The 27,752-nt window shown below is 41.0% G+C and overlaps 1 protein-coding gene and 1 long non-coding RNA gene across 3 annotated transcripts; one reads left to right on the top strand and one right to left on the bottom strand.

Annotated features, from left to right (window-relative positions):
• Nucleotides 1–5,571: 5,571 nt before the first annotated feature.
• LOC125487879 lies at nucleotides 5,572–17,568 on the bottom strand. 2 transcript variants are annotated; one of them, XR_007266140.1, is made up of 3 exons: nucleotides 11,463–17,568; nucleotides 7,811–7,963; nucleotides 5,572–6,486 (listed from the first exon to the last, which is right to left on the bottom strand). It is a non-coding gene; the product is annotated as an uncharacterized LOC125487879 (long non-coding RNA). The 2 variants fall into 2 exon arrangements; XR_007266138.1 differs by lacking the exon at nucleotides 7,811–7,963 and having other exon boundaries at nucleotides 5,572–6,222; nucleotides 11,463–11,527; nucleotides 13,187–17,568.
• Nucleotides 17,569–22,023: 4,455 nt separating this feature from the next.
• On the top strand, nucleotides 22,024–27,305 carry LOC109930057 (peptidyl-prolyl cis-trans isomerase C). Its single transcript, XM_020529599.2, is given in 4 exon segments — nucleotides 22,024–22,043; nucleotides 22,720–22,849; nucleotides 25,113–25,206; nucleotides 27,057–27,305. Coding segments are annotated over 4 exon segments (453 nt in total). The 3' UTR covers nucleotides 27,266–27,305.
• Nucleotides 27,306–27,752: the final 447 nt, after the last annotated feature.

The raw sequence follows: 27,752 nt of genomic DNA, 5'->3' as shown, positions 1-27,752 counted from the left end.
GGTAAAGTGACTAAATACTCCAGGTTTGGTCTCACCAAGGCCCAGTACAATTGCAGTATGGCATCACTGTTCTGATACTCACCTCCTCTTGTTATGAAGGCCAACATACCAACTGCCTTCTTCACCACATGCATGCTTACTTTCGGCCACTGGAGTATAAGGACGTCCAGGTCTCATTGCACCTCCTCCTCTCCTAATCTATCATATTCCGATAATCTGCCTTTCTGCTTTTTGCTGCCAAAGTGGATCATCTAATATTCATCCACATTATGCTTCAACCACCTTACAGTCACTCAGTCACTCAACCTGTCCAAATCACACTGAAGCATCTCTGCATCCTGCTCACAGTTTATCATCCCACCCAGCTTGGAGACTTGGAGATATTACATGCAGTTCCCTCATATAAATTATTAACATACATTGTGAATAGTTTTGTGAAACAGCTGTGCTTGCTGTATGCAAGGATCAGAAGTGGACATGCCAATAATTTTGTACTACCAGCCAATACCTTCCAATGTCTAGTGTATATGGAGGCGGCTCTGGCAGAATGATAGCTCCTTGTCCACTAGAGAGGAATAACTCATTTTGCCAATGAAAGCATGTATTGAGGATATTCATCAGACACTGAGAGGAAATTTCCAGATGGCAGGTGGGCCCTCCACTGAGGATGGAGCCCTGCTAATGGATGAAGGCAGCCTCCTGCTGTCAGGCCAGAAAAAAAGATTCATTTGGTTCCCCTTGTCCAAATGCCATGATTACCAGAGAAGCCACTGCAGCAGCAGGCCATCCTGAGGAGGGGCTCCCCCTCCATCTTGACAGCCTGGTGGACATGGCCATGTTTTAACACTGAAGTTTCTTAAATCTTCAGAGCATACTTCCATCTTGAAGGACCTTCTTGCTCTCGTACCTACATTGACAACCCACCACTCACTCGATGAAAGCCTCGGACTCTCTAATTGACTCTTGACTGGTTGAGGCCATCTGCAATTCTTAATCAGAGCTCCCAAAGATGGCTTCTTAATTGGCTACCTCCCCCAAAATCCCCTTTGGAATACTGCTGCAGCTATTTTTGTGTCTCTGATACACAATTCATCCTGATGGAAGGATTGGATTCTATGAACAACAAACTAGACCATTGAAAATGCAAGAATTGACTGCATTTCTATGGAATAGGAACTAAATTCTTGTCTATTTCAGTCTGTTATATACTGACAGACAGACTTTTTGGCACTATAGGTTAAATATTAAAAGTGTGGAGTATCATTCCTTCAAAATTTAATTGTTGGAGATTTTAAAAACATCAAACTTTGAACAATTTTTTCTTACTTTCTCCTTTTCTCTCCCAATCTAATGCTTCACTCCTTTTATTTTTCTTTTTGTACCTGCTTTTGTTTTGATATTAAATTCAGGCCCTCTAAGCTCTACATCCCTCTGTACTTGCTTTACTATTTTCACAATCCTTCAGTCTGGTTGGTTAAAGTCTTGAACAGTTGTTTGCCCTGTTCATTCAAGTCCCAGATATTCTGTTTTCTTTACTGCCAAGTTATCAGATTGCATTTTCAGCAACTTGCCAGACAAAAATGTAAAAAAAAATGTACTGGTGCAAATCTATCCACCAGCAGACATCAAGTGCTCTGTCATCTGAAATTTTAGCCAATTATCTATGTGAACTTTACTTAACAGCTTGGTTTTATAACGCCATAGAAATACATATACCTTGTGTACATTATCCGTCATACTCACTATAGTTATTTAGACTGATGTAGAAGGTATGATGTGGTTTGATTGTTCAAGAAGCTCCATATATCTAATTGAAATGTTGTCATAATAGGTAAAAATTGGTTCCTCTTCATAGCACTCTCCATTGATGATTTTAATCACCTATTTCTTCCATGGCTTGAGATTTCCAAAGAAGCAGATATGTTCAGCGAATCAAGAGATCGTTTTTTTTTCAAAATATGTGGCTCAGAGCGAATGCAGTGTATTTTTTTTATTTATATGGGGATCTCTGGCTACATCAGCATTTATTGCCAACCCCTAATTGCCCTTGAGAAGATAGTGGCAAGCTGCCTGTTTGAACTGCTGCAGTCCATGTGCTGTAGGTAAATCGACAAATGTGCAGTTGCTGATTTGGATTCGGTAGGTCAATAACAAAGTCCAGCCCTTGTAAAGTTGAAGATTTTGTTGATCAATTATTTGTTAGTATTTGTAATGGCTGTGTGGAGGTCAGAGAAGTGGCACACAAAAGGGAAGGAATACCCAATGTTGAAGAAATTGGGTTTAGAGAAAATGGGTATAGTTACTAACCTCCTGGTGAAGTAAGTATTTGGTGTGCATGTTGGATGTGAGCACCCTTGTTCTAGGGCACCCTTCCAAAAGGACAGTGGTTTGGGAATGCTGACTTATGCAGCAGCCACCTTTCTCAAAGCAAATGCAGCATCGTAGTCCCTCATATTGTGGTGCTGATCGCCAGTGAGCCAAAATCATACATCTTGTCCCACTTCCGTTATTAATTTAATATGCTTTATAAACAAATCTGTAATTAGACATGGCAAAATAGCCATAAATGCCCCCAACCGCAGCAACAAAATTACTGTGATTTAATTTTCAGAAAAATGGAGAATAAAATAAACAAGTCCTTCTTTTTACTGTATAGACTCTGTAAACAAAGAGAAAAAAGAAAGATTGAAGACTGTTTAGTCTGTGCTCTGTGAACTCCCCTTTTCCCCTGAAAAACCTTAGAATGAAAACTCCAAAACAAATATTAGGTTAGTGAATGCAGTGAAATTAGATCAGTGTTTTTTTTATTAACTTAAATGATTTAGGATTAAATTTGAAGTCTTAATGGGATGCATATAGATGTATGCAGGTTAGCTCACAAATAATTGAAGAAAGTGCAATCTAGAAATGTTTTAGTATGGTGTCTTCTTTCCCACACACTCTTAATTCTGGCACAAATGACTGGAGGACTGCTGTTTTGAAAAATAATCTTCAAATGCAGTCCTCCAAAGCAAAATTATTTTAATTTGAGGTTTGTGGTTTATAAATTCAAAGTTAGCTTTTTTTTGGGGGTGAGCTAAGAAAGCAGTCAACATTCAGGAGTAATATCCAAGAATTGAAGGATTTGAATCTGTCAGATCATACATGTTTATGAATTAGAAGTAGACCATTCAGCCCCTTCAGACTGTTCTTCCATATATGATCAAGGCTGATTGTGGCTCCAAATCTATTTCCTGTCTGCCCACTATACCCATTGACTCTCTTGTCAATAAAGAATCTAATCAACCAGAAAAATACTTGATGATTCAGCTTCTACTGTTCTCTGGGGAAGAGAATTGCAGAGATCAACAACGTTCTGAAAGGAAAATAATGATTTCACCTTATCTCCGGTATAAATAGAAGACACCTTTTTCAAAAAATAAAAGTGCTGCCTGGTTCCAAATCTCCCCCTTAAGGTGTAACATCCTATGGACATACAACCTCTTAAGTTCACTCAGGATCACAATTAGATCTAAATCTTCCACAGGGGAGTCCCAAACTTTTGGATTTGAACATGTATCATGTTTCTTGAGCTGATAGAGAAAGTTTTTTTAAGTTCGATGGAGAACTTCATCATGGAGCCTGCTGAAATGCCCACTCGATTTTACCAGTCGTCTCCCAAAATGCTGAGGAACCCCTCCCACACACAATATCCTGATATTGGCAAAATGCCAAGTAAGTGGCACTATTGAGCTCTGAGTGAGAGGTTCATCTGTTAATGTTTTTGCAAGCTGGTTGCAATACAGGCCCATACCAACAGAGTCAGCCAGCCTGGACTCAGCGTGAGTCAGTCAGGGCTGTGTCCTGAGTTAAAAGGGAAATCCAGCAGTGTCACAAAAAGGTCAATGATGGGCTCTGCAAAGGTAAGTGCCACAGTCTTTTCTCTGTTACCTCATACTCAATGGCCAGCACTCAGTCTAACTCTGCCACTGTTAAAACTGATGGACTACAACTCTCAGTATTGCATGCCCACTCAAGAGCTCTCACTCACCTCACCTTCTCAAATGTCTAACTCTTCTTGCTCACTCACTGAGGACACCTCACGAGTTCTGCTAGTGCATGGTCACCAACTGCTATTGCATCCACTTCCATCATTCTCAGTCCCTCCCACTGTCGCGTTACCGGGAAAACTGCTCACAACCAAACTGATGTTTCAACAACACCCTGAGTGACCCAGCTGGAATCCTTGCACTGCTTGTACTTGACCTGCAAGACTGACTGTGACCAAACTTGTAGTGTAACTGGATAAGCTCCTGACCCCACTGCAGTGTGTTTGCTGTGTAAGCTCCTGGCACACAGTGCGCCTCTCAGGTAGATGTAGCACTGTGCCAAAGTGATTGTGTGCCCCTCTCTCTAACAGACTGACTCTCCACCATCACAAGCTGCTTGTCTCTCCCTCAACATTGAAAAGCACGATAAGCACAAAAATTGACAGCCTGTAACTGAGCGCTCAAGACCTCGTGTGCTAAGAAAGCAATGTGACACACACCGGTGACTGGCATCCTGAAACTCAGCGCTGATGTCAGTAAGTGCTAAGAAAGTAAGATTGCATGCCATAGGTTGCATGTGCCCTGGTCAACACAAAAATATCCCGACCAGATGCATGGGACACTTGGCTGACCCTGCATTCCAAACATCCTGGCGAGAGCATCCAAGTTGGAGTTACCCATAAGCTTTAGAGTGTTGAAGCTTAATTAATCCAAGAGCAGGTATGATGATGTGGTGAGGCCGATGGTTTGCCTGTATGGCATTGTGTGGGTGAAGTGTTGAAGAGGATGGTGACCATAGAACATGCTGGACGTTGTGCAGAAGAAGCAGAGACATAATAGCCGAGATCTGCAGCTGCCAAGGCAGGTACCCACTTTGTTTTATCTGTTGAAAATTTACGCCATTTAGTCTCTTGGAGAGGAGAATTGGAAGTGGGACGGAAATAGGGTGAGTTGTGGCTTTAGTGAAATGCAAATGCAACTGAATAAGATAGGTACTGCTCATGGAAGAGAGTCGCCATTTGAGGCTTGAGGTGAAAATTAGGAGAATTGATGTGAAAATCTTTTCTTTTGTCATTTGGGCCTGTCTTTTGTCGCCGTAGCTGCCATTCCTCTCGCCATAGCAGCGAGGGACAAATTCCACCCTCTGTCACCCTCCACAGATGCTGCTAGATCTGCTGAGTATTTCTGGAACTTTGTTTCAGTGTGCTACTGGACACATTTCTTTTAAACTAAACGGTGAAATGTGCAAGCTAGTAGAAACTTGAAATTCTGAACAAAAGCCTCGGGCTCATAATCTGATGCTTTATCTACACTCAGTCAGGTGGCTGAATACGTTAGTTCGACAGTGGGGATGCTCTATCTTGGCTGAGGGTTTATTTTGGTTAGTTGGTAGGAAAATCTGTAAAGGCTGCAGAAATGCAATTTCCAGCACTACCACTAACTGCAATGGCATAGAAGGCCACTGGTGAAGATAAACAGCATTTGAAAATATGATCAAAGAAAAATTTAAGTATACACAAAAAAAAGCCAAAATGACAGAACATTCATTGTGTGCTGTGCTGTTCAAATTTATTACATAAAATTATAAAATAATGGATATGCATTACTTCAATGCAATGTTAACAAAATTACATACTTTATGATCGCTGATGTACAGATAAATATTAAATGTAAAAACACTTCTGCCTAAAATGTTTACTTCCAACATTGATTGTTGCATTGACTAAGATTTTCCCAACAGGGGAAAAAAGGAATAAAATAGAAACGTTCTCCATTTAAAGATAAAGTAATGCTTTTGATCGTAAAATTCAAATAATATGGTTATTACATTATAACAAGTCCATACTCTCAAGGTTCACAATGTAATATGTCACATATTCAGTGATAAACATTTACAGAGCAGTCCTTTTTAAATATCTATATATTATATACACATCAGTTAATGCAATAACTTTTGTAAAAGTTAAAAATATTTATTGTATTAAGCATTAAATGTACAACTTGTCAAGGTAAATCAATCAGAACTGATGACTGCATATTAAAATGTGTCTCTTTTAATGATGATTACTGGTTAACCTTGTGGTTGCATATCTTGAAATGCCTTTTTTGCAGTAGATGTTGTTCTACCTCAATTGAAGGTATGGATAGTATATTCCATGTAGAACACCTTCAATAACTACATTTGGGGAGTCATCTAAGAGATCACAAGAGAAAGGAAGGTCAGGGCTATAGTTAACATTATTACTGTCAAAACAAAAGCTATAGTTGAGTTCTCTTTATTTTGATGTACTGGTGAGACTATGGGATGTTTCCTCGGGACAACAACTGAAGTAATCAACAAAACAGAGTATTGGCAACACAACTAAATCAGCAAAGCAAACAAGTCTGAGTCAGTCAGACAAAAGTGGTTATGTAACAAAAGCAGAAATCACTTGAGATTCAGCGAGCCAAGCAGGATCTGTGGGAAGAAAACAGAGTTAATGTTTCAAGACCAGTGACTCTTCATTAGAACGATAGCAGCAAGGAAAAGGTGATATTTATGCTGAAGTAGAGGGATGGGGAGGCGGGATGGGGAGGCGGTGTGGGAGAGGGCAGCGGATAGGTGGAGATGGAGCCCAGAGAGATACAAAAGGAGTAGGTAAATGAGTAGAATATAGAAAGCAGGTCAGGACAGAGAAAAGCTGAACAAATAATAATGAGAGCTGAGTGTAGGAGAGAATGCGGTGTACTGAAAGCAACCCATGTCATGATAGGACCATGGTGTGGGGGTGGGTAAAAAACATTTAAGAACAGAATCAGGTTCTAAAGTTCTTGGACTGGATGTTGAATTCTGGAAGCTGCAGGGTCCCAAAGTGAAAAATGAGATGCTGTTCTTCAAACTTGTATTAAGGTTCACTGGAGCACTGCAGCAGGCCCAAGACAGAGATAGTGGCATAGGATCACGGTGTGTTGACATGGTAGGCAACTAGAAGCTCGGGGTCATTCTTGCAGACAGAACATAGTTGTTCTGCAAAATGGTCACCCAGTTTGTGTTTCATCTCCCCAACGTAGAGGGACCACATTGAGAACTGCAAATAGAGTAGACTAGATTGAGTGAAGTACAGCTAATTTGCTGCTTCACTTGGAAGGTATGTCTGAGGCCTAAGATAGTGAGGACAGAAGAGGTAAATGGACAGGTATTGCACCTTTGCAATTGTGCAGGAAGGTGCTGAGGGTCCATGGGGAGGTGTTGGGAATGGAGGAGGAGGAGTAGATCAGCACATCCCAAGGGAACAATTCCTGCGGAATGCTGACAAGGGAAGGGGAATGTGTGTTTGGTGCTGGCATCCCATTGAAGGTGATGGAAACCGTGCCTTACAAACCTTTGGATGCAGTGGGTGGTAAGTGAGGACCAGGGGTACCCTGTCATTGTTGTGGGAGGGAAGAGAAAGGGTGACGGCAGAAGTGCGGGCGATAGGTCAAACACGGCTGAGGGCCCTGTTGACCATGGTAGCGGGGAATGCTTTGTTGAGGAAAAGGATAGACATTTCTGAGGCCCAGTGCGGAAGTTGGCACCATCAGAACAGATGTGATGGAGACAGAGAAACCGGAAGAACGGAATTTAGACTTTACAGGAAGCAGGGTGCGAGCATATAAAGTCTAGGTAACTGTCAGAATCAGTGGATTTGGCAGCTAGTCCATCCCTAGAAATGGAAACACTGATGTCAGGGAAGGGAAGGGAGGAGTCAGAGATGGACCAGTTAAAGGTAAACTCTGCTTTCTTTCCCCTGATGCCACCAAACCTGCTGAGTTTCGCCAGCAACTTGTTTTTGTTTCATATCTCCCGCATCCGCACTTCTGTGTTTTATTGAAGCAGTTATATACTTTGATCTGGATGCATCTTGATGATTGAATTCAGTTATGGCCACGAAAACACTGGAACATTTCCTTCAATTCTGAATAAAACAGAGGCAGGTTTTCACTGTGTCAGGGGACTCTGGAAGCTTTTAAAATTGATAGGTGTGACCCTTATTTACAATGAATCCTAGTTTTGCTGGTAGGGGAAAATGGGGAACAGGATGGCGAATCACAAAGGCAGGAAACCTGAGCTCAGTGCAGCCATTTAAAGTTCCTGCTGAGTTATAACAGGAGCCTTATTTTCACTGTAACAAGGGCTACTACTTTCAGTTGGAGACAGACACTTAATAAATGATTGTTGGGCCGAAGTCGTGATTTGAAGTTATTTAAATTCCTACCCCCTTTAAAATAAAAAGGTGGCTGGGGCATTCACAAGGCCACTGTTCCCCTTCAAGATTATTCAGATTTAGGTGAAGTTGACTTGAAGAACTGCAGAGATGCAGACCACAAATATGGACACTGGGATGGTTATCATCTGGGATCAGATTTTGGACGCTCAGTGCCCATATGGGTCTTTGGGGGCAATGACTGACAACGTTTATTTATCCAACTCTTTATAATGCTTAATTGGTTCCCATAGAGACAGGACAGAGATAGGTACCCCACACAAACAATCCAGGACAAAACCTGACCATGACTGCAACCACACATACAAATTTCACCCTGTCCTTGTGTATCTTTAAGTCTGTGATAGATTATTGACCAGGAGGTGATCAAAGATTATGGGGAAAGGGCAGGAAAGTAAACATGAGGAATATGGAATCAGCCATGATCCCATTGAAGGGCAGAGCAGGCTTGAGGGGTTGAATGGCTTATTCCAGTTTCTGATTTTTATGTTCTTATGCTCCTGACAACAATGAAGCTAATGACCTGGCAATACACAGGTCAGATCATAGAGAAAGATAGCAAATACTTCACCTCAACAAAGAAACCAAAGGTTTAAGAATGCTGTACACAGAGCTTTGGGCAATGAACAGTCTAATGAGAGGATGATATTACAGTCACACCAAACCTGTGAGGAAACCTCCAGTGAATATGCTAAAATAAATACATGACATATAAGAAATTGTCTAGAGTATATAACCCAACCTGGAATAACCTACTATTTCTTAACATGTTAAAGGAGGGAATCCTTCAGAACCACCGGAAAATTCTAGGTTTGGATTCTCATTGGGCAATGATTATGGAACCATCCTTCAATGGGCAAGCAAAATCGAAGTTAAACAAAAGGCAATCTCCAAAATCCACCGTGGCAGTGATAGAGATAGTAGACAGTCTGATCAGACTTAAACAGGATTGTGGGAGGGCAGAAAGAGAAGCACTGATGATTTCTAGTTAAAAACAGCAGCTGACCAGCAGTTCCCAATCAGAGCAGACACAAAGGTAGCAGTTGGGAAAACAGTTAACAAACTGATGGCAGGAGAGTTACTACAAGGGACAATTCCCACAACTGGAACAACAACAACTAACTCATCTGTGTGGCCAGCCCTGAAACCGGATAGAATGTGTAGGTTGACAACTGATTGCACAGCTCTGGATAGAGTAGCCCGATGATTTACATCCTTCTCTGTTAGCTCTGCCATAACCTTTAATGGGTTAGGCCCACACAGAAGAAAATCTACAGTTCTAAACATTGTCACTGGCTTCTGGGCCATTCCTTTGGCTCCAAAGTAACAGAACAAATCTGCTTTCACTATGTAGGCAAAGCATGTGATTCCAAGTGAACTCCAAACTTGAATGAGGTCCAAAGTCTGCCAAGCACCAGTAGGATCCCTGGAGGCAGTGGTCATTGGGAACGTCCTGCCTGTTGGCCTGACCAGGCAGGTCCAAAGAGAATGATTATGGGAAGGTAACATTAGGTTATTATTGTTTGTCATGTGCTTAACACAAATGTCCCAGGATATTAAATAAAATCATTGCGTGATGCCAGATTGCTGATGAGTTGTGAAATTGTTAAACTATGAGGGAACAGTAACTTTGTGCTCTATAAGCATGTGCTGCAAACACTGTATTGTTTGTTGAGCAGGTCCCCTGGTGACTGACAGCCGCTCTCTTGTACATGCTCGAATGCAATCTTTACTTACTAGATAGACCTTAGGTGTAGGGTAAAAGTTCAGCACAACATCGTGGGCCGAAGGGCCTGTACTGCGCTGTACTGTTCTATGTTCTACTTGAACCTTGTAGACAAGAGAATGGTCTTTTCACCACAAGTGGCTTGCTGTAGAAATAATGTTTTCATAATAGGAGTATGAGGACAGAGGAGATATTACAAATCTACACTTTGAGAATTCATCATTTTAAATGATTGAGGAAGGGAGGAATATTTTTCATTTAAGTAGTTTGTCTTCACCTAACTATTGGACAAACAGTCGAGCTCCCTGAGAGATGCTGTGCTCTCCATTTCTGCTAAATCTGGGTTCAGAAGACCTGGTACAAAATGTGGACTTAGAGGTACATTGGAGCAGAGCACAATCTGATGGTGATTGCTGATCTTCAGAAAACCTACCAAATAATTCTCAGGGAGCATATGGTAATCACTCTTGCATGCAAAAAGAGCATAGGGACATGATGAAAGTTTATGAAGTTCAGCATAAGGGAGTCCAATGTTGAGACATAGGAACAGAATATTCAGCCCCTCTAGCCTGTCCCAACATTCAATGGGATCAAGATGGATTTGTGGCCTAATTTCATATCCCTTAATACATTTGCTTAATAAAAAGTTATCTATCTCAGATTTTAAAATCAATAACTGATCCGATATTCTCTCTTGCTTGTGGAAGAGAGCTCCAAATATCCAAATATCTACCATGGTCCTATTAGGTTGGAAACAATCTGTTGAGGCATTAACTTCAGAAAAAAGAACAAGATAAACCAGCTGTCCACAGACCAATTCATTTTTATACCTTGCAAAACACAAGTTGAGAGCTACCTGGGTGGTAATCACCCACATATTTTTCCAATGATTTGAATCCATGTTCTCTTGCTATGTTTCTCAGAGGGAATATTAATTAACACTTGGCCATAGAGAATTAATTAATACATTGTTTTTCTTTTGGGTGGTGGGGGGAGAGTTTTTAGCAACAAGTTGTGCCTGGTAGCACTATACCAAGCTTCCATTTTCCACTACTCAGTGATTACTAAGGATGAAAATTTGCTCAGAGCTGTTTGGGTTTACAATATGCAGTTTGGAGGACATTCTCTACCAGGTGTCCTTACTTGCCTCTACGGTGTGAACTAGATGACTCAAATACAAGAAAACATGGCTAAAGTGAGCTCAGATCACCATAACAAGCTCAATCTGCACTCAACAACTTTGCTTTTGCATTGGCAGGTCAATAATAATCCAGTATAGAAACGTGAACAAACTTTTCAGGGAAGAGAAGGGGGGAGGGGAAGAAAAACACAATTCATAACATCACCTTTAAAAACATTTAATCTACTGGATTTACGTTAGCCTTCAGTTTAATTTTCACATAATGTTACAGTGTTAAGGGCTGAAACACTAAAGAGCTGTTAACAGATGACAGATTTGATTACCGGTGGCTGTGGGTAAGATGAATGGATCCCTCAGGAAAAGCAGGACTGGCTGGTGGGATAGTTTACTGGAAAGGTCAAGGACAAGAATGTTAGTATTCTGGGATTGCCAACACAATCGTTCAGGAGATGTACCAATTTGTTTTCAACTACAAAATTGTGAATTATATAATTTAAAAAAAAAACACAAAACATTATATTTCATTGGTTTGATAACAAGTTCACCATGCAACAAAATGTAAGATTAACATTATTTTGCCACTTTATATTTTAGAAGTTCAGATATACTACAAACAATTTGAACTTGACTAACAGCAGTGTGGAAGTATCTACACCACATGGCTGAAGAATGTGGCTCACCATCACCTTTTCAAGATCAATTAGTTTCAGGTAATAAATGCTGGTCTTGCTAATGATGTTCCTATCTCATTACAAAATTTGAAACAAATCTTTGAAAGTGACTTCTTAAAAATTGCTTCAACAATCAAGAATCCAAGATTTTTTTCAAAATTAAAATATTCCAAAAAACTTCTAGATTCCAGGTGTCTAAGTGTCATTCTAATGAATATACTTTAGATATTTTTGTTTGGACACCTAGCAAAAGTTTAAAAATAACTGACTCATTACAACTATCTCATTTTTTAAAAATAAGACCCTCAAGCAAATAAATTAATCTTTGGGTGATTAAATATAACTGAAGGGAAACTTCTTGCATCCAATTTAACCAGTCGATTTATATATTCAAGGCCTTGGCAAGATAAACTATGGAAGCTTTCTAAGCTTCCACTCAAAAAAAAATTGTACTGAAGACTTTTTCTCTCTTTTTACAGCAATTGATAGCCATGTCACATCTGCTTTAGATATTTTGGACAAGTCCCTTGAACTCCTCACTCACTCTAAAATGGTTGAGGAGGGAAGATGCCAAAATTAATATCCACAAAATACTATGTCAGCATGAGGCTACTTTATCCACATCCTCAATGGTAGATGTATTTATACTATCAGGTCAAGCAGGCAAAACCGGAGTACTTTTTCCTCGTATTTTTGAAAGTGAAAACATTACCTTAAGCTGATTCAAGTGGATCAAACTACAAAGATGCTCGACTTCAGTAATAATTCAGGGATAATTAACACAAATCCACAGATCGTAAGAATAGTAATGGTCACTACTCTGCTGATCAACCTTAATAATTGCTCTCCAGTTAGTTGTTCAGGAATGGCTGGAAGTATTCCAGCTTTAAGTAATACAGCTGTGATGGATTTCCTTAAAGTTTTTGTGGAAATCCCAAGGCTTGACAGCAAGGTGAAGGGAAGGATACTTCATTAAGATTGGTCATGGTGGATGGCATACTATAACCATTTATTAAATTTAAGTGTATGGAAATCTCCTGTCTTTAAATATCATGGTGTCCTGAACATCCTGTAGAGGATTAAGTTGGCAGCACTGGTAAAGATATCCACATAGCTGTGCCTTTAGGATTAATTAGTTCAATTTTCTTGATCCAAGTATTGATCTGGAAATGCTCCATATTCACAGGCACAGTTTCTCCGTTTTCTTGATTGTATTTGAGACTTCACAAATAAACTGATTTTCACTGATTTAAAAATTGCTTCATACCAGTAAGATGGTGCTGATGGTGGATGGCACGTTGATGAGATATATGGCTTCACGCTTCATTTACCTTGTTCTCAAGTAAGTAAATTGAAGAGAAATGATAAGGTCTTACCTGAATTCTTCACAATCATAGTCATCAATGGAACTAAAAATGATAATTAATTTTCACACATTAACATCATACTTAATATTTTGTCTATTAAATATAATACCTGTGTAGTTACTGAAAAAAAAGTTAGCTAGAGGTTTATCAAATTGTCAGTTTTCCTTATGGATTTTCATTTGTTCCATAAACAATACCGTTTGACAAGAGGGAAAAATGTCTAAGGCAATAACATCTTCTCAAAAATCAAACCTCCTTCTCATTGATCAGCCATAGCTAATTGCTAACTAGGTAAAAGTAACATTACTATAGTCCCAGAGAATGATAGGACTGTTTTCTCATTAGACAGAGATGACTGTGATGAATTTAACTTGAAGATTGTCATGCCTCAGGCGCAGGGCAAGGTTGAGAAGATGACATGGTAACCTCAGGCACTGATACTGTACATTGCAAACTGGCTGTCCAACCAACTGAGCTAACCAACTCCCCCCACTTAGTACTGTGCTCAACCAAACAGGTGTGTACTAGCAAACTCCAATTTGATGTTTATATGATTGGCAAAAATACATTCGAGCATAATGGGTATGTTTAGGAGTTTTAACTTTTATATTGCATCTGTCATTAAAAAATAAATAGGAAACAAAAAACAGAGAAATGAAAGGATGAAAGGACTGCTTACTTTTCATTTGTTGACTTGAATATCTTTGTTTTCTCTACTTTTGTCGATATTGCTTACCTTTTAAATTTCTTTTTCCTCCTTATATGTTTTAATCAGTTCCTCTATTATCTTTTAGGTGGGAGCTGGAAAGCCATTTAACATCAACAGAAACCAATTTACTCCTGCTGTTCAGCATTCAAAATTCTTCTGTGACAACTATTATGGTACGGTCTGTCTTTTATGAAAGTGAATGTCACCTTCACAAATTAAATCTGCTTGATGATGAAACAAATAATCTTTCCATCTTTGTTGCAAATCTGATCAAGAATTTTTTTAAAAATGGGAATTTAGGATGTGTCTCTCGCGACATACTATTCTCGTGTTCATGGCTAAAAGGCTGTTTTATAAGTTTGTTAAGGTTCGTTTGACTTATTGTGCTGAAATTTAATATTCAACCACTTACTGTGGTGTGGTGTTTACAAGAAGTCATGCACAGTACCTAACGTGTTCTTTTCGGTTTCTTGCAGAATAAACCCATACCATAAAGTACAAAATTCAGTATCTTGTTGTATCATTGGCTTTGGTGCATTAATTAATTTGTGAATAAATTCTCTTACAGAAAATTTTTTTCCCCATAAAAAAAATTTACAGATTAATTAATGCACCAAAGACAATGATATAACAAGATGCTGAATTATAGAATACAGTATTTTCTTCCTCAACTGGCCCATCTGTAAAAAAATCTCTTCTCCAAGCTGCTTCCAATATAGTTTCAAATTTCAAAGATTTTTAGTCTTTATCACAACATTTCTGTAGCTGCTCAGTCACACAATTATTCCACCACTGATGCTCATCTCCGTAAAAGCTTTCCTCTCCCTCACCATGATTATTCTCCCTGGTGTGGCCCTATGTCTTCATTTGAATGGTTAAGCCAGTTGTGTACAATATATATCACCAGGTTTGGTTGGCCATATCAGGCACTATCTGAGTTGACAGGTCTCTGCCAAGCAGCTCATTCCTTCAGAATCATCCTGGAATGCAAAAATAACCCCAGCTTCTATTATCTGTAACAAGCCATATCTTGAAACCCCTCTCCCTTTCCTTCTCAGTTCTTATCTTGAAGATCAGGAGTGAAAAGCTATAAGTTTAAGAGCATCTGTATAGATGCTTCTGATTTCCCGTTGCCAACCAAACTAAACTGCTTCCTTGGTTTCAGCTGTCTTGCTGTCAACTCACATCCTTTTAGTCCCTCTCCAAGTTCAGTGTTTATGAATCTTAGCTTGGGATTTTCCCATTTGAAGCTGAATTGTAGCGATAATAAAGTTTCATAGTGTACTGTCTGCCATGACCTGGGATGAGGTAGATTAATCTATTTAGTACTTCCCAGCTCATTACTAATGCAAGTGAGATGTTGGATGTGTGACTTGGTGATTTTGCACGGCCTTCCGCTGCCAGCATCTTCCAGATTCCAGGCTCTGCTGCCCATGTAGACACCATTTCAGGTCACAGCGTTGGAAAGGTCGGTGTCAGACATCAAGCTCATCACATTCCCTTTTCAGGAGAAGATTGAGTTGGGCGGATTAAACAAGGACTGCTCCGGTGATGATGAATAAGCTCCAGTGTTCTGTACTGTTCTCCGATTACCACCAGTGCTAACTCATTCTTGTTCTGCATAAGCTTTTATCCATTTTCTCCCAGTCGGTCCTTCTCCTCTTATACATGCAAAACTGGTACCGAGGGAATCTCTGTGAGGTTAAGGCCATAGGTTGAGCCCCTCAGCCACATCTTCACCTCTGAGGAGGAAGCTTGTGAACTGTCAGAGGATGCACCTGCAATGCTTTTGTGTGCATCCTCCACCAGCTCAGAGCTATCACCCTTGGTGGATACTCGAAGTAGAACATCATTGACAGGTGTCCGCAGCTCACGGAGCAAGAAACTCTTGAGATCTGTTACGCTCTGAGGACTGTCAGAAACAAGGCATCCGCTTGAGCCCCACGCAGAACATGTGATGCACAGACTGTATGCACTTGACCTCCAAGACGGAGCATGGTCCAATCCCCTGATAGCCAATGTGTGCTTCCCTAACTAGCACCGTCTTGATTACAAAGGACTTCCCAGCACAACCAACTGAAAGTAAAAAGCCAGGAGCACAAGAATGCTCATTGCCATCCCTTACCAACGAGGAAAAGGAACAAAGGGAAAACAGAAGTATCAGCTTGATTAACCAACTGACTACATGCACTATGGATTGATCCCATGTAGTGTAATTGTAAGTAAAGATAACTTACAGCCACGATACTACAAGTCACATAGTCTAGGAATCATAGAAAATAGGAATAGGGTAGACTATTCATCCCCTTGAGCCTGTTCTATTAATATGATCATGGCTGATCATCATACTCTGTACCCTGTTCCCTCTTTAGCCCCCTACCCTTTGATCTGTTTAGCTCCAAGAACTATATCCATCTCATTAATAAATAATAAAATTCAATCAATGAATTATGTTTAGAAACTATCGAGACTCATAGTCAGTTTTGTAATCCTAGACTTAAAGAACTAGACATAAAATTACTTTACAATTGCCGAGAATAACACCCTCTCCTTCCTCATCCAGTAAATTGGATATGCTGTCATCGAGTGCCACTCCTACATATCCAGCTTAGATAGAGAAGAACATAAGCTGGACTCTCTCCCAAGCCCTGACAAATGTCTCCTTTTGCTAATTCTCGTCCATGTGCTACCTCTTGGTGACCTTACTGAGACATGGCATCCGTTTCCTCATGTACACAAGAGACACCCAGCTATTTCAAACAAACACCTCTCTCAATTCCTCCACTGCTGCTGATCTGACGTGCAGTACTCGTTGAGCCAAAATTTTTCCACAGCTGAACAACAGCCATGGTCTTTGGCCCATACCAGAAACGTCCTATGTTTATTACCGATTCCATTGACTTAAGTGGCCATCATCTTCAGTTGATCCAGAATGTTCAGAAATCTCAGTAATTCCCCCTTCAAGACCACACCCTGCACTGAGATTTGGGCGAAGTCCATCCTAGCTCTTGCCTTGTTCTATCTTTAGCTTCTCTTTCTCTCTCCCCAAGTCAGTAAGCAGATTCCCACCAGGTGCCAACAATACAGCGAACAAATTTGTCATGAGCTATTGATTTTTCTCTTGCTATCTCCATCTTTCTCTAGTTGAATGCTTCCACTGGATCTGACTTAAGCACTGGGGGCCTGCTTTTCTTCTCCAATACCATTTACAAAGGTCATTTGCAGGGGGCTCATTATTCCTTGGTCTAGATAGGAATTAATCTGCAAAAATTAAATGGAGTTTGAGGAGGTGTCAGTTCTTGTGTGGGTAGGTAATAACTGGGGGTTATTGAAGTGGACAACTTCAAGTAAATAGCTTTCCTACAGGCGTCAATATATTCAAGTGGAGTTTGCAAAATAAAACTTACATGAACAATACTGTGAAAAGTGACATGGTGTCAAAGCTTTAGAATTACATTCATCAGGACAGATGCAAGAATTCCAAATTTTGAAGGATGCAACAATTTGTACTGCATAAATAAATAACACTTGATTGGCAAGTTGACTGCAATACAGGCCTTGCCAAGGAGACTGCACTTGGGAACTGGGTGTGGTGGGGCTAGTGGGGAGTGTGGAGTAGACAAGGGAGTCATGGAGAGAGTGGTCCCTCCGGAAGGCAGATAGGGTGGGGAGGGAAATATATCCTTGGTAGTGGGGTTGGATTGTAGGTGGCGGAAGTGGCAGAGAATGATGCGTTGAATCCGGAGGTTAATGGGGTGATACGTGAGGACAAGGGGATTCTGTCTTTGTTTTTGTTGCGGGGAGGGGGTGTGAGGGCTGAGGTGCGGCAAATGCGAGAGACGTGGTCGAGAGCGTTTTCGACCACTGAAGGGGGAAGTTGCGGTCCTGGAAATACAAGGACATCTGGGATGTTCGGGAGAGGAATGCCTCATCTTGGGAGCAGATGTGGTGGAGGCGGAGGAGTTGGGAGTAGGGGTTGGCATTCCTGCAGGAAGGTGGGTGAGAGGAGGTGTAGTCTAGGTAGCTGTGGGAGTCGGTAGGCTTGAAATAGATATCAGTTTCGAAGTGGTCACCAGAGATGGAGACAGAGAGGTGCACGAAGGAGAGAGAGGTATCAGAGATGGTCCAGGTAAACTTAAGGTTGGGGTGAAAGGTTTTAGTAAAGTTGATGAACTGTTCAAGCTCCTCTTGGCAGCCTGAGGCGGCGCCGATACAGTCATCGATGTAGCGGAGGAAGAGGTGGGGGTTAGTGCCAGTGTAGCAGCGGAAGAGGGACTGTTTCACATATCCTACGAAGAGGCAGGCATAGCTTGCGCCCATGCGGGTTCCCATGGCCACCCCCTTAGTCTGTAGGAAGTGGGAGGAGTTGAGGGAGAAGTTGTTAAGAGTAAGGACGAGTTCAGTTAAGCAGATGGAGGTCGAGGGGGACAGGTTGGGCCTGCGGGAGAGGAAGAAGCGGAGGGCTTTTAGGCCATCTGCAAGTATGCAGGAACTGGACGTCCATAGTGAAGGTGAGGTGTTGGGGGCCAGGGAATTGGAAGTTTTGGAGGAGGTGAAGGGCGTGGGTGGTGTCCCAGACATAGGTGGGGAGTTCTTGGTGGGAGATAATACAGTCGAGGTAAGCGGAGATAATTATAAGGATTGGACATCCAGAGACATGTTAATTTTCAAGTGTTAAAATGAGTCACTTTGCAAAACAATTTGCAAACCCTTTCCGAGGCACTGGAAATTTACACTTAAAGGTGTTTGGGAAATTAAATCTAATAGATCAATTAAAAAAAGGAAAGTGATGGGTGAATGGGATATTGTAGAGAATAGAATAAAGGCAATTTAGGATGATCTGAAGTTTCCAGAACTTTGAGGACGGGAGGCCAGCGTCTTAATAGTCAAGTCTGGAAATGTCAAAGCCACAGATTGGAGCGGTCGCAGTGGAGAACTGTGTGTCCTTTCACAGAAAACCAAGTAACTAATTCAAGCAAAACAAGGCACCAGCCTTTGAGGAAACTGTAATGTGGGAGGAGGTTAAAATTGAATCAGATAGTAGGAACTGCAGATGCTGGAGAATCTGAGACAACAAGGTGCAGGGCTGGATGAACGCAGCAGGCCAAGCAGCATCATAGGAGCAGAGAGGCTGACGTTTCGGGCCTAGACCCTTCATCAGAAAAGGGGGAGGGGAAGGGGGTTCTGAAATAAATTGGGAGAGAGTGGGAGGCGGATAGAAGATGGATAGAGGAGAGGATAGGTGGAGAGGAAACAAACAGGTCGAAGAGGCGGGGATGGAGCCAGTAAAGGTGAGTGTAGGTGGGGAGTTAGGGAGGGGATAGATCAGTCCAGGGAGGACGGACAGGTCAAAGGGGCGGGATGAGGTTAGTTGGTAGGAGATGGGGGTGCGGCTTGAGGTGGGAGGAGGGGATAGGTGGGAGGAAGAACAGGTTAGGGAGGCGGGGACGAGCTGGACTGGTTTTGGGATGCGGTAGGGGGAGGGGAGATTTTGAAGCTTGTGAAATCCACATTGATACCATTGGGCTGCAGGGTTCCCAAGCGGAATATGAGTTGCTGTTCCTGCAACCTTCGGGTGGCACCGTTGTGGCACTGCAGGAGACCCAGGATGGACATGTCGTCTGAGGAATGGGAGGGGGAGTTGAAATGGTTCGCGACTGGGAGATGCAGTTGTTTATTGCAAACCAAGCGTAGGTGTTCTGCAAAGCGGTCCCCGAGCCTCCGCTTGGTTTCCCCGATGTAGAGGAAGCCACACCGGGTACAGCGGATGCAGTGTACCACATTGGCAGATGTGCAGGTGAACATCTGCTTGATGTGGAAAGTCTTCTTGGGGCCTGGGATGGGGGTGAGGGAGGAGGTATGGGGGCAGGTGTAGCACTTCCTGCGGTTGCAGGGAAAAGTGCCGGGTGTGGTGGGGCTGGAGGGGAGTGTGGAGCGGACAAGGGAGTCACGGAGAGAGTGGTCCCTCCGGAAAGCAGATAAGGGTGGGGAGGGAAAGATGTCTTTGGTGGTGGGGTCGGATTGCAGATGGCGGAAGTGTCGGAGGATGATGCGTTGGATCCGGAGGTTGGTGGGGTGGTACACGAGGACGAGGGGGATTCTTTTTTGGTTCCTATTGCGTGGACGGGGTGTGAGGCATGAGTTGCGGGAGATGTGGGAGACACGGTTGAGGGCGTTCTTGACCACTGAGGGGGGGGATGTTGAAAAACGAGGACAACTGAGATGTACGGGAGTGGAATGCCTCATTCTGGGAGCAGATGCGGCGGAGGCGAAGGAATTGGGAATAGGGGATAGCATTTTTGCAGGAAGGTGGATGGGAGGAGGAGTATTCTAGGTAGCTGTGGGAGTCGGTGGGCTTGAAATGAATATCAGTTTCTAGGTGGTTGCCCGATATGGAGACAGAGAGGTCCAGGAAGGGGAGAGAGGTATTAGAGATGGTCCAGGTAAACTTAAGGTTGGGGTGGAAGGTGTTGGTGAAGTGGATGAACTGTTCGAGCTCGTCGTGGGAGCACGAGGCGGCGCCGATACAGTCATCAATGTAACGGAGGAAGAGGTGGGGTTTAGGGCCAGTATAGGTACGGAAGAGGGATTGTTCCACGTAACTTACAAAGAGGCAGGCGTAGCTTGGGCCCATGCAGGTACCCATGGCCATCCCCTTTGTCTGCAGCAAGTGGGAGGAATTGAAAGAAAAGTTGTTGAGGGTGAGGACGAGTTCGGCTAAGCGTATGAGGGTGTCAGTGGAGGGGGACTGGTCAGGCCTGCGGGACAGGAAGAAGCGGAGGGCCTTTAGGCCATCTGCATGGGGAATGCAGGTGTGGAGGGACTTGAGCTGGGTGTGAAAAATAACATTTTAGGAGATTGTAGGAGATGCAGGTCTCCTTGGGAACCCTGCAGCCCGATGGTATCAATGTGCACTTCACAAGCGTCAAAATCTCCCCTCCCCCAACCACATCCCAAAACCAACCCAGCTTGTCCCCACCTACCTAACCTGTTCTTCCTCCCACCTATCCCCTCCTCCCACCTCAAGCCCCACCCCCATCTCCTACCTACTAGCCTCATCGCATACCCTTGACCTATCCCCTCTCTAACTCCCCACCTACACTCACCTTTACTGGCTCCACCCCTGCCTCTTTGACCTGTCTGTCTCCTCTCCACCGATCTTCTCCTTTATCCATCTTCTATCCGCCTCCCCCTCTCTCCCTATTTATTTCAGTATCCCTTTCCCCTCCCCCATTTCTGAAGAAGAGTCTCGGCCCGAAACGTCAGCTTTCCTGCTCCTCTGATGCTGCTTGGCCTGCTGTTTTCATCCAGCTCTACACCTTGTTATCATCAACATTTTAAGAGTTTGGTTTTAATCTTATGAAGAGGTGTGACTTATATTAGAAATGTTATTTGCAGTTTAGGGACTAGAACGTGGGGTTGAAAAATTCATTCAGGTAGAGAGAGAGAGAGAGAGAGACCAGATAGGTGATGGAGAGAACAGCCAGAGGTTTAAAAGACAATAGTAAGGAAAATAAACCTTTTAAGTTATTTATATGTAAATACATTACACAATGTAATTGGAAGCAGAAAAACAAGATGGCATATTGGTTTGGAAACAAACAAAAAATATGCAATGATAGGTTACATAATGGCCAAAGCATGTAATGGCAACTATTCATAGTTGTTTGCATAAACTGAGATTAGGTTTGGTTGGGGCTGAATACGTTATTAGAAAGAATTCTGAGGGAAAGAATACATCTGCACTTAGAGAAGCATGGCTTAATCAGGGATAGTTAGCATGGATTTGTTAAGGGAAGGTCACGTTTGACAAATTTGATTCTTTTTTTTTTGAACAGCTAGTTAGGGATGTTGATGATGGTAATCATTTGATGCAGTTGTCATTAAGCTTTGACAAGGCTTTTAAAAATATGAAGTCACAAAAGTAAGAGTCCATGAGATCCTAGACAAAGTGGCATATTGGATCAAGAACTGCATAAAAGACAGAAAGCAGACGGTGATGGTAGAGGGATGTTTGTGTGACTGGAAGTCTGTTTTGACTAGCAGTCCACAGAACTTGAGGCCTGGAGCCCTTCCTACTTGTGGTGCATGTAAATGATTTGGATTTAAACGTAAGGTATGATCAAAAAATTTGCGGATGATACGGAAATTGGTCAGGTGATAAATTGTGAGAAGGATATCTGTAAATTGCTGGACAGGGCAGTGGCTAATGAAATTCAACCCAGTAAAGTGTGTTATTGCTGTTGTTTGGCTAGTCTATGGATCAGCTCTCCCAATTTTGTCACAATTCCCCTGATGTTAGTAAGAAGGATTTCAAGGGTCACATGGGTTGAATATGCATTTGTTGTTTCTGATGCCTAGGTTAATCAAAGGTAGTCAATTTCAGAGGGCAATCAAGAATCAAACACACTGATATTGGCCTTTATTGCTAGGTAGGATCATTGACGTTTAGCATGTGTACTTCCCAACTTGCTTTACCACTGTGGTAGGAAGGCACAATCACAAATCATCAATTTTAGTGCTGTCATATAAAATTTGTTTACAGCTTTATAAATTGTACGTATAAAGTGGTTTAAAAAAATTAAAAATCCCTGTTAATGCATTTGATTTCTCTAAATGCAAAAATGCATTATTTGTTAATTGTGCAAAAGCAGGTGCTCATTTGTTAAAATTGTTTATTTCATACAAATGTGTAATTTGAGTAAGCATAATTTCAAATTAGCAGGTGTATTTGCCTGTCCTGTATTTTTGAAGGATTTTTCAGGTAGATGCAAATATTGTAATCCCAGATAAATTCATCATATTAGTTTATAAATGTACAATTCTAATGAAGGTTAATACAACTTTAGGTATTCTTCGATATTCAAGTTGGCGGTAAAGATGTTGGAAGGATCGTTATTGGTTTATTTGGTAAAATTGTTCCATTGACTGTGGACAACTTTATCACCTTAGCAACTGGTGAGGTAAGATACTGACTGTTATGTGAAATTATGAACAACTAACTAGTTATAACATAAATTAGAAACCAATTAATTTTATTAAATATTCATTACCATTCCTATTCAATGCGCACAATTTTCTGAGTCAGCCCTGATAATCCACATCCCTATTTTGTCCAAATATTGATAATGTTGTATGCATTGTAATGATTTTTAAATGCTGAAATGCATTGAACTTTATATTCCATGCTATATTTCCATGAATTTGAAACAGTTTTAATACTGCTGAGACTGTAGTATCACTGTGTGGAGGTCTTGTGATACAATGAGTAGGGAGCCTGCCTCTGAGCCAGAAGTTCCAAATTAGAGTGCCACTCCCAGACCTAATGGCCATGGAAGGTGTATTGATAAATGGTGTTATTCTGTAATTTTCTTTTTCATTATTTGAATGTACCACATTATCACGTACATCTCATAGAACATTTAATTCCATATAAACATGTAACAAGAGGCTACTCCCATGTTTCTACCAAAGCATGAGAGAAGAAAGCAGTATCAAAGGAACGTTTGGCCCTCCTCTTGTTCCTTCCTTTCTTTCTGTGATGACATTTCAAGCTGTTTCTTTGCTTTTCATTTATGACATAGCTGAAACTGATGAGGAAACAGGAAATAAATTTTTATCTTATCAGTCTGACTTTATACCAGCTTAATGTCCTCCCTTTTTAATCTTTTCCCATCAATTCGCTCCCAGAATGACAAAATTCCTTTTCTCTGTTTGTTACAAATGATGCTTGGAAATTTTTTGCTAAATGATGTGTATTCATGTGCTAGGTAGATTCCCTGATTTATTCTTTTCTCTCCTTGGTTAAGATCCTCCCTGTTACAGGCAAAACTGGAAACTCAATGGAGAAATGTATCTGGACTCATTTTCAAGCATGCACAATAAAATAGCCCCTTTAACTGTTTAACCTGTACGATTAGATTCAGATTAACTGCCAAGTAATTGTTATGCTTGGATCCCTAGTATATTTATTCAGGCCCTAGTGTATATGCCAGAAACCAAAGCCCTCACTCAAATTTTGATGAGACTTTTAGATCAGTGCAGGCTGCCATTGTTGGTTCTGTATTTGAAAATGTTTGTGAACATTTAAAACAGGCATTAAATATGTAAAGATGAAGAAAAATTGATGAAAAGGAATTATACACACTATATTCATCGTGGCATCTTAGGGCTATTTTTATTTTCTCTTCCAGTGTAAGTAATTATAAATGATTACAGAAGGATTTCTTAGGAAAGTTTAGCAACTATTCAAATCTAAAGAATTGTACACTAAAATACATTTAAACTGAACTAAACTGGAAAAATTGCATACTCAATTCCCCCCTGCCTTCCCAACTTTCACTTATGAATTGAGCTCCTTATTTATATTTCTTGTATTGAATATCGAGCTATTGTCTGTATTTATAAATTTCAGTTCAATTTACTTTCTTGCAGTCACATCATAGCTAGTAGATCTAACCATGCAAGTGTTTGGTGAATAATTCCAACCTTCACAAAATTTCACTGTAATAAAAATAAAGTACATTGCAGAAATGATGTAGTGTTAGCAGTTGCCAATAATACCTGTTAAAAAAAACTGTCATATTTATAAAGAATCTCATAGACATTGAGATCATTGATAATACATAGCCCTTACTCTTCACCCAAGCCACCGTGCTCCTCAATCGCTGAAGTATTTCACATACTTGTGATTTAGGGGAACAGTTTGCATGTAGCATGCTCTTGCTAATAGTGTTGAGACAAACCACTAGATAATCTATTCTGATTGACATTGGCTGAGGTAAAAATATTGGCCCAAGCTCTGAAAGAGCAACTCCAATTATCTTGGAATTATGCCAGGAGATCTTTAACATGTATTTGAGAGTGCTGATGGAACCGCTGGCATCTTGTAGTAAATCATGATACAGTTTTTCTTCAAGTGACATTTTCAGTTTGCTTTTTCTGGTCTTATGTTATGTATTACATTCCACCAGAGTAAAATCTCATTTGTAATTTTGTATGCAGACTACTGTATTCTACTTCCCACAATCAATAACTGACTGATTATATTAAGTTCTTTATTCCTAAAGATAAAATACATAAAGTAGTGCTTTACAAGATGTATGGTCATTATTTTCATTGATGTATAACATTTATACATTGATCAAGCTTTTCATTTCATTACCCAATCTGAACTCAAGTTAACTGATTAAAATGTTCTGTAATATTTTATTAAATGGCTTTCAGAGAGGGTTTGGTTACAAAGGCAGCACATTTCATCGTGTGATCAAGGATTTCTTGATACAAGGTGGAGATATTACTTCAATAAGTGGAAAAGGAGGTAATTACCTTTGAATTTCATTATAGAATACACAAGTAACATTCATGTCACATAAATGTGAGGCAATGACCATCTCAAATAAAAGACAATCTAACCACTGCCCCATTGACATTCAATGGGGTTACCATCACTGAATCCCACACCATCAACATCTTTGGGGTTATCATTGACCAGAATCTCAACTGGACTTACCACATAAACACAGTGGCTGAAAGTGCAGGTCAGATGCTAGGAATACTGCAGCAAGTAACTCCCTTCTTGACTCATCAAAGCCCGTCCACCATCCAAATAAAAACCAAAAGAACTGCAGATGCTGTAAATCAGGAACAAAAACAGAAGTTACTGGAAAAGCTCAGCAGGCCTGGCAGTATCTGTGAAGGAGAAAGAGTTAATGTTTCGGGTCCGGTGACCCTTCCTCAAAACTGTTGGTAGCTAGGAAACTGTCGGTTTATATGCAGAAGATAGGGAGGGCGATGAGGTAGGGAGTAAATGATAGGTTAAAGGATCGAACCCAAGAGACAGAAGAGCAGTTGGATAGACAAAGAAGTTGATAACGATGTTGAGTCCAGAGGGCTGCAATATTGAGTTAAATAATTTTAGGGCCTAAACTCTCCCATGTCCTAGCCCCCTACCCAACACACCAGGTCTTGTTATCACATAACCTGCCATTACACACTACCTATTGTTAGTCACTAACAGTCCCCATTAACAGCTATTCACACTCCTATCCAGATCGTTATCAACTCCTTTGTCTATCCAACTGCTCTTCTCTCTCTTTGGGCTCCATCCTTTTATCATATTGTTTACTCCCTACCCCATCACCCTCCCTATCTTCTGCATATAAATTGGCGTTTTCCTAGCTACCATCAGTTCTGAGGAAGTGTCAACGCACCAGAAACGTGAACACTGATTTTTTTCTTCACAGATGCTGCCAGACCTGCTGAGCTTTTCCAGCAACTTCTGTTTTTGTTCCTGTCCACCATCTACAAGGCACAAGTCAGAAGTGTGATAGATTACTCCTCACTTGCCTGGATGGGTGCAGCACCAACAAAACTCAAGATGCTTGACACCATCCAGGACAAAGCAACCCGCTTGATTAGCATCACATCCAAAAGCATCCACTTCCTCCACCACTGACACTCAGTAGTAGCAGTGTGTACCATCTACAAGGTACACTGCAGAAATACACCAAAGATCCTTAGACAAACCCTTGACCATTTCCATCTAGAAGGACAAGGGCAGCAGATACATGGGAACACCATGACCTACATGTTCCAGCCCAAGCCACTCACTATTCTGACTTGGAAATATTCACTGTTACTGGGTCAAAATCCTAGAATTCCCTCGTTACAGCAGGTGAACTGCAGCAGTTCAAGAAGGCACCTTACCACAACCTCAATAGCAACAAGGGGATATTTGCTGGCCAGCCAGTGATACCAATGTCCTATTAGTGAATAAAAAATAACTGTTAGTACTTTTCTTCACTTTTGAAACAAAAATCATTAAATGTTCAGTTATATTTTACATTAGAAATTGGTTTTACTTTACCAGAGAAGCAGATGTTGGACTCATGATTATTTTTAATTTGCAGTAAAATACTTAGTATAAAAACAGAAAAAATACATGTTTAATACACTACTATTTTAACCTTTCTCATCCATTCCAGTTGCTGCATATACTATTTTGTTTGTGTTATATGGTGACATTCTAAGAATATAGAACTTCTGGTTAGAGCACAAACTAGACACCATTAGATAGATACTTCTTTACAGTTAATATGCTGTAAATATCTACTGTAGTGTCAGATTAATGTCCATTAATGCACTATACACTGGTCTTTGATATTCTAGGAAAAAGCATCTATGGAGATACTTTTCCTGATGAAAACTTCAAGCTGAAACACTATGGAATTGGATGGGTCAGCATGGCTAATTCAGGACCAGATACTAATGGCTCCCAGTTTTTTATTTCATTGACAAAACCAAAGTGGCTAGATGGAAAGCATGTGGTGTTTGGCAAGGTCATATCTGGAATGGTAACTAACTGTTTACTTTTCTGACTGACCACTTATTATATTCTGTATAATTATTGCCTAAAACTTTTTTTTCAGCAACAATGGATACATGTATAAGTCGATACTATTCCACTAAGCTAAAGATAGGCTAGTCATCTAAGCAGCAGGACAAAGGGTGCTGTTCACAAATGTTCCACTCATCTTTAGTTTGGGAATGAACAGATCCATTACTAAGTACTACCACCCACTCAGAGGTTTGGGACCTTTTAATTACATTTTATTTTTTAAATACATAAATTATTTACAAGTGACTTAATGTTTAATTCAAATCATTATATTCAGTCACTATTAATGAAGTGTATTTATCTTCTGTAAAAAATGGAGACACCACATACATACTAAGTCAACAAGGTGCAGGGCTGGATGAACACAGCAGGCCAAGCAGCATCATAGGAGCAGAGAGGCTGACGTTTCGGGCCTAGACCCTTCATCAGAAAAGGGGGAGGGGAAGGGGGTTTTGAAATAAATAGGG

This window comes from Rhincodon typus, chromosome 3 (assembly GCF_021869965.1).
Source record: "Rhincodon typus isolate 14 chromosome 3, sRhiTyp1.1, whole genome shotgun sequence".
Lineage (NCBI taxonomy): Eukaryota > Metazoa > Chordata > Chondrichthyes > Orectolobiformes > Rhincodontidae > Rhincodon > Rhincodon typus.
Note: the sequence above shows the minus strand (reverse complement) of the source record. Positions and strands in the feature narration are given on the sequence as shown.